General features: G+C 41.0%; 1 protein-coding gene across 7 annotated transcripts in view; it reads left to right on the forward strand.

Annotated features, from left to right (window-relative positions):
- The window catches only part of LOC135089030 (uncharacterized), a 52,735-nt gene that overhangs the window by 19,578 nt on the left and 25,657 nt on the right, over window positions 1-7,500 (forward strand). For all 7 annotated transcript variants that reach the window (XM_063984201.1, XM_063984199.1, XM_063984202.1 and 4 more), the window contains exon 2: window positions 2,469-3,346. In XM_063984201.1, the coding sequence (XP_063840271.1) occupies window positions 3,232-3,346 (115 nt within the window). In that variant the 5' untranslated portion in view covers window positions 2,469-3,231. The remainder of the gene's footprint in view (window positions 1-2,468; window positions 3,347-7,500) is intronic.

The following is a 7,500-nucleotide window of genomic DNA, read 5'->3' on the forward strand; positions in this document are numbered from 1 at the left end:
GGTGGTCTTCTTCTTCTTCTTCTTCTTCTTCTTCTCCTCCACCAATTTGTTTCACCCCGGATCACTTCACGCGTCCAATTCCTTCCACCTTCCTGCTCCTCCTCCTGCTCCTTCTCCTCCTCCTCCTCCTCCTCCTCCTCCTCCTCCTCCTCCTCCTCCTCTTCCTCCTCCTCCTCCTCCTCCTCCTCCTCTTTTAGCTGCGTTTCAACCTTGTGAGTGGCGATGAAGTGCGTGGTAACGTGTGTGTGTGTGTGTGTGTGTGTGTGTGTGTGTGTGTGTGCTAAGTGCATTAGCCTTACACATGCCTCAATATAGAATGATTTATACATACGTGCCTCATTAGAACTTACCTGACTTTTCGCACCTGGTTGCCTGCACGTCGGTTTCTCCTCCTCTTCTTCTTCTTGCTCCTCCTTCTCCTCCTCCTCCTGTTTTTGTCCTTTTTATTCTGTTTTGTTCTTTCGTTTCTGTTCTGTTTTGTTTCGTTGCGTTATTCTGTTTTGTAGTGTTATTCTATGGTTTTCTTGTGTATTATTCTGTTCCGTTCTCTCGTTTCCTCCTCCTCCTTCTCCTCCTTCTCTTTGTCCTTTTCCTCCTTCCCTCCCCTCATGCTTCTCTTGTTCACTTTTATATATTCTTCACCATATCGTCTTGTGTTCGGAATGCATTATCCTTTCACCATAACATCACCTCCATATATAGATCGCAAAGAAAGTAAAAATAAAAATAAATAATAAGAACGATAATAATAATAACAACAGGTATCGTTTTCTCGAGTCAAAATAGAAAACGAAAACTGGATGACTGATTATTGTACTTAGAATTTATTTGTACTTTTTTTATTGTTATATTTCGTTGTGATTTTGTGTGTTGTAGTTATTGATTAGAATATTATCTTCGTTCACTACTTAGGAATCATCACAGCCTTGTCTTAATTAAGCACTACTACCTGAGACTCTTAATTAATTAGGGTCCTCAGGTACGTAGACAAACAGGTGGGTGGGGAATGAATTTATAGCTCTAGAGGTGATTTATAAGGTATCTCTCTCTCTCTCTCTCTCTCTCTCTCTCTCTCTCTCTCTCTCTCTCTCTCTCTCTCTCTCTCTCTCTCTCTCTCTCTTTGTGTGTGTGTGTGTTTTTCATAATATTTATCTACATTTTACCATTTATCATTCTGTTTTTATAACTTCTCAAGCACTCATCATCGCTTCTTATTCGTCTTATCTCTCTTTTTTTTTTATCATTTATCACTTTGCTTTCCAACACTTTTCATCTCTTCTTTACTCGCTCCTTTTTTTTATTCCTGTTTTTTCTCACATCTTGCTAGATTATATATTTACCGACTTTTTCATTTATTTATTTCCGCAATCCCTTATCGTTACGTTTCTCTTGCGCTTTTCACCATCTCTCCTTCGCCCGCTCCATCATCTACACCTTTATCTCTCCCCCTTCCCCTCTCTGTCTCTCTCTCTCTCTCTCTCCCTCTCTGTTTACGGCTTCCCCCAAACACGTCCTCGTCATATGCACGTGTGGCGCCGGAAAGTCGTGGGCGAGGGAGGTCTGCAGTCTCCAGAAAGCTTGGTTTGTTTACATTCTCGGCCACGTCACTCGTCTGCTCAGAAGTCAATGGTGTTTTGATGCGGACGCCCCCTGCTTGAAAATCGAGAATGTTTCTACCGTTTACTTTTTTCCTACCCTTTCTCTTTCGTTTGGTCTTTTTTGGTTATATAAATTTAGCTTCACTTTTACTTTCATTTTCATTCGTTTAAAGTTAGTGCATCGTTTGACTTTTATTTATTCATTTATCTAATTTTTTTGTTTATTTTGTTAGAAGTGGTAATGCTTCTCTCTGATTTTTTGTCTTTTATCGTATTTTTTTTTTATTCTTCGTCTCTGTTGTGTGCATATCTGCGTTTTTTTTGCATTTCATTGACATACTGATGATGTTTTGGCGTGGTCAGACTGTTGCCAGGAGAGAGAATGAACACTTCTTTCTGATTTGTCCTGCTTGTTGTTTGTTATTGATTCTTTTCGCTTCTGTATTGATGTTTTTCTTTTTCTTTTGCTTTTTTATCAGTTTGATTCGAGTTTCAATACATCATTTTTTTTATTTTTTATTTTCATGTTAAAGAGAATTTCGCTTTCAAAAATTTCCGTTTTTTATTATATCTTTGTCCATTTTCTCTTTATAACATACATTTTTTTCTTTCGATCAGCTTCTTTAAATACCAACGCTATCTTTAGTTCATGTTGCTGAGATACATTGTTATAACTGCACAATGACTCATTATAAATACTCAGTCCTTCATTTAACTTTATGCTTATCTTTAATCTTCACTTTATTTCATTTGTGCATATATATAACCCTCCACGCCATATTTATTTCTTTATCATCATTTTCCCCATCCTTTCCATCGGCCTATGTTGTTATAACCCTTTACCATCCTTTAACAATCCGATATTTTCAGGACATGAGGACAGATAACTAAAAAGTGGATCTTGGCAACACTTTGCTTGTGGTGGAGGTGGTAGAGGTGGCGCTGTGACCTTGAGTGCTTCCTTCCACATGTATACGTGTTTGTGTATACGTGAGCAGTGTGTATCTGACGAACTCATACGAGCACTTGGTCTTATCTTGCCTGACGAAGTTACCAAAGACTATCTCGTGCCATTCCAAGACATAAAATCGTGGAAGAGTTACGAGTGAATAGATGATAGAAAGCATATAGAAGACTTGGTAAGAGAATATGGAAGGATGAGGAAGGTGTGATGTTAGTGCTATAGGAATTGTGAGGAAAGGAAGAAAGACGCATCTACAGAAAAGAAAGAAAGAAAAAAGAAACAAAAGTAAAAGCACGTGATAGAAAGACTAGATAAATAAATAAAGTAGTGGAAAGGAAAACAAACAAACAAACAAACAAAAGCAAACTAAAAACCAACAAAAATACAGAACACGAAAAAAATAAACCATACAGAAAAAATAACAGAAAACTCAGAAAAAAACAAAAATCAAGAGAAAAACTGAAAAATGAGTGCACGGTTATCGAACAGTGACACGGGGCGCTGACAAGTTAACCAGGGAGTCACGATGGGCCGCTACAAGACCTGCGTGAAGGGGATTTAAACACCCTCCCCCTCCCCTCCCTCCCTTTCCCTCCCGTCCCTCCCCTTCCCTCCCCGTGCCTTGCTGCTGCTCGTGTGCGACTCGCCTCCTCCTGCGACCATGTCAAGATGGAACGCGATAGACGAGGCCTTCGTCTGTCTGCTGCCGGAGGAGCGCTCACCATCCTCGCCTTCGTCGCCGCCCTCGCCGCCGCCGCCGCTCCAAACTGGGCCAATTTTGCTGGTAGGTGATGAAAAATGGTGATCTTCTGTCTCCTTCCCTTTTTTTTTCTTTTACTTTCTCAGTTTTTTTATTTTTGTTGTTGATCCTTTGTTTTTTTATCTTTCCGTTCTTTTTTTTTTCATTTTTGTGTACGTATTGAGTGTTTTTTCTACTTTTCTCTTCCTTTTTTACTTTTTTTCTCTTTGATTTTTTATCTGTTGTTTTCTTTCTCTTCCTTTTCCTTTCTTTTCTTGATTTTTCTTCTTCTCTATTATCATTAATCCATTGTTTTCTTCTCCTTTTCTTCGCATTCCTTTATCCTCTTTTTTTCCTTTTTTATCGACCTATGAAGTATTTCCTTTCCCTTTCTCTTCCCATTCCTTTTACCCCCACTTTTTCCCACTGGTTTTCGTCCTCTTCCCATCATTTCCCTTTCACCTTTACCTGTAGTTCATTCCCCCATCCCCCCTCTCCCCTTCTGCTTCCTCCCGTCAATTACGCGGTGCTGGCCTCAGTTTCTTTCCCTTCCCCAGATTTCTCTCACCCAATGTTAAGTTAAGCAATGTTGGACAGCGGAGAGAAAGTAAGGAATTGTGTATTGTTGATTGTTTTGGTGTGTTGTCTTGTTTACATTTTTTTTTCTTATGCGTTAAAGGGTTAAGAGAAAAAGAAAAAAGAAAAGACAAGGGTAAGTTTTAGAACATAAGAAATAAGGGAAGCTGCAAGAAGCGACCAGGCTTACACGTGGCAGTCCCTGTATGAAACACACCTACCTATTTCCATCTGCTATCCCCATCCATAAACTTGTCTAATCTTCTCTTAAAGCTCTCTAGTGTCCTAGCACTAACTACATGATTACTGAGTCCGTTCCACTCATCTACCACTCTATTAAATAACTTTTCCACCTTCCAGCTCTTTTTCCCCCTAAAGAAAAGGGAGAAGAGAAGGAATAGTTGAGAAAACGTGAAAAGATTTGGTCACTTGACTCTGGACTGCCTAAGAGGAAAAGAACAGAAAAGAAGAAAGGAATAGCTTTTAAAAAACCCCTCCCAACTTTCAGCTCGTCTTCCTTCTAAATAAAAAAAAAGGAAATAAGACAAATATTCGAGAAAGAGTGAAAAGATTTGGTCAGTTCATCCATCTACCGTTTTCTTTTTCTTTTTACTTTTTTTATGTACAAGGAAAGTGAGCCAAAGAAAAAAAAACAAATATAAGATAGAAAAAATACCTGCCAATTGTCTTCCTACTCATAAAAAGGAAAGAAAAAAGAATTGTTAGTTAATTAATTCTTGTACCTGTGTGTTGTATGTCGTGTGAGGCGTGTGGTAACTAGTCTCACCTTAACACTGTTCTTCCCCTTGCAGTTATAACACACAGGAGAGGTTGGTGAGGTGTTTGTAAAGGTCACTATTCTGCACTGTAGCCTTAGTTGGCATCACTGTCACCACTTCACTGCCTGCTATCGTCTTTCAGTGTTGTGCTTCCTTTACTTATTATTATTATTATTATTATTATTATTATTATTATTATTATTTTTTTTTTTTTTTTTTTTTATTTGATGGCTGCCTTTGTTTATCAATTTGTGTCTTTATATGTTGTTATTAAGGTCAGCGTGAGGTCATCTTAAGGTCATGCTCCAGTTAGTTGTGTGAAATAAATGAGAGAGGTTATTGCACACACACATACATACTCACATATGCAGAGAGAGAGAGAGAGAGAGAGAGAGAGAGAGAGAGAGAGAGAGAGAGAGAGAGAGAGAGAGAGAGAGAGAGAGAGAGAGAGAGAGAGAGAGAGAGAGAGAGAGAGAGTTGCCGTGTAAAGATTATTTCTGTATGCAATTTTGTTCTACGTATTGAAAGAAACACACACACACACACACACACACACACACACACACACACACACACACACACACACACACAATCAATAAAAGCGAAAATCAACAAAAATAAACCAGTAAGACAAGAAAATAAAGAGGGAAAGTAGGATTTGGCGAAGGAAGGAGAAAAAATCAATAGGAAACAAGAAATACTATAATCTTGAAAAAAAAAAAACTCATCAACAGAGATTGCATAACGTTGATGATTGAAATAGAAGGGGAGAAAATGGTTTACCTTGAGGGCTCTTACTGTATATCAAGGGGAACGTGGAGGGAGGGAAGGGAAAGGAAGGGAGGAAGAAACTGACTTACGTTACCGCGACATCGAGGTCATTATGTCGCCTGGTGGAGCTGTGAAAGAAAGGGAAGGAAAATGAAAATATAAGAAATGAGGGAATGGAAGGTAGACGAAAGGAGAGGAAAAGGACGGGAAAGGAAGAGAAAGGGAATAAGATGTTGGAGAGAAAGATAAATTGCATGATGATTTAAGAAAAGGAAATAAAAGGGAAGGGAAGGGAAATTAAAATAAAAGTAATGAAAAATGAGGGAATGGAAAGGAAAGGAGATGAAAGGAGATAGTAGACGAAATAAAAGAAATGAAATTTTAGATGGAAACACCAACTGCGGGATGAAATTGAAAAGGAAACAAAGTCGAGATGAAACGAGAGATCAAAAGAACAAAAAATGATGAAAAGAAAATCAAGGAAAGAGGAGAAGAGAAAGAAAAGAAGGTGGTAATTAAAGCAAAACACTTCACCTAAAAATAGCTTGAAAACTATAAACACCAAAACATTATAGATAATGAAACTGGCCAACGCCCTACTGACCCGCCCTCTATCTTCTCCCTCCCTCTCTCCCTCTCCCTCTCCCTCTCCCTCTTCCTTTCTCTCTCTCTCTCTCCCTCTCTCGGCCATTCTTGTGGTCACTCAATGCCACCTAATAATATATCGCATTTCTTAAAGGTATTTTTTGTCTTGTTAATCTAATAATAGACAGAGGTTAATAGTCTTATGCAGAGAGAGAGAGAGAGAGAGAGAGAGAGAGAGAGAGAGAGAGAGAGAGAGAGAGAGAGAGAGAGAGAGAGAGAGAGAGAGAGAGAGAGAGAGAATGATGAGTTTGATGTGTAAACAATAATCTTGCTTCTCATTCTAAGACTTGCTTAAGAATCTTGTTGTTGTTGTTGTTTCTTCTTCTTCTTCTCCTCCTCCTCCTCCTCCTCCTCCTCCTCCTCCTCCTCCTCCTCCTCCTCCTCCTCCTTCTGTTGTTCTGTCCTGTTTCTCTCTCGTATAGGTAGATAGAAGCAAATACCAAACAGCCTTGCAAGGACCTAAAAGTCTGTTGCTGTTTGGCTTTCCTTTGTATTCTTCCTCTTTCTCCTCCTCCTCCTCACCACCAAGAAGACTATACATGGTCACCGTAACTCAGGTGTAACAATCAAAATCTCGTCACGTGCATGGACTCACCCAGGCGGTAATGACACACTCCCCCACGACATTCTTGCCTCGTCAAAATTTTCCTACTTCCCAGCTCCTCTTCCTCCTCATCTTCCTGTCTTTGCTTCCTACTCTCCTTTCTTCCTCATTCTTCACTCCTGTCCTCTGCCTTCCCCTCTCTTCTAGATTATCTTGCCATCTGCTACCTTTCTTTCCTTTATTTTCGTCTCCTCTTCGTATCTCGTCACACCCTGCCCTATCTGTCCTCTCTCTCTCTCTCTCTCTCTCTCTCTCTCTCTCTCTCTCTCTCTCTCTCTCTCTCTCTCTCTCTCTCTCTCTCCCTCTCTCTCTCTCTCTCTCTCTCTCTCTCTTTCTCTCTTTCCCAGGGGGAGGTTCTGCCCCTGCAGGACGGCCCCCCCAGTGGTTGTGGCGGCCACTGGCTAGCAGGCCTCCCATGGGGAGGGCCTTCCCCTGCAGGGCGGGCCCCCCTGTGGCGGCGGGGGAAGGGGAGGGAGGAGGGGGGAGCGGGGCGCGGCAGGTGCGACGCAGCCTGTACGTGTCGCAGCGGATTGCAGGGCGCCCGGCAAGGGACGAGCATTTCTACCTGGACTACTTGCGGGGCCGCCACGGGATGAGCGTGCACGTGGCCAAGAACAGGCTGCACGTGAAGGGGCGCGAGGCCCAGGTGGTGGTGTGTCTCGCCTACCTCAAAGACCTGGTGGCGGACTGGCACCGTTGGGAGGAGAGTTATCTCTCAGTCTTTCTGGATCAGATAACATTAACATTAGTTGTTTAAGAAAGTGCTCTATAATCACACTGTACTATACACAGATTAATGCAGGCGACACTTTTGTTAATGTCAA

The sequence above is a fragment of the Scylla paramamosain genome, chromosome 32, assembly GCF_035594125.1.
Source record: "Scylla paramamosain isolate STU-SP2022 chromosome 32, ASM3559412v1, whole genome shotgun sequence".
Taxonomy (NCBI): Eukaryota; Metazoa; Arthropoda; class Malacostraca; order Decapoda; family Portunidae; genus Scylla; species Scylla paramamosain.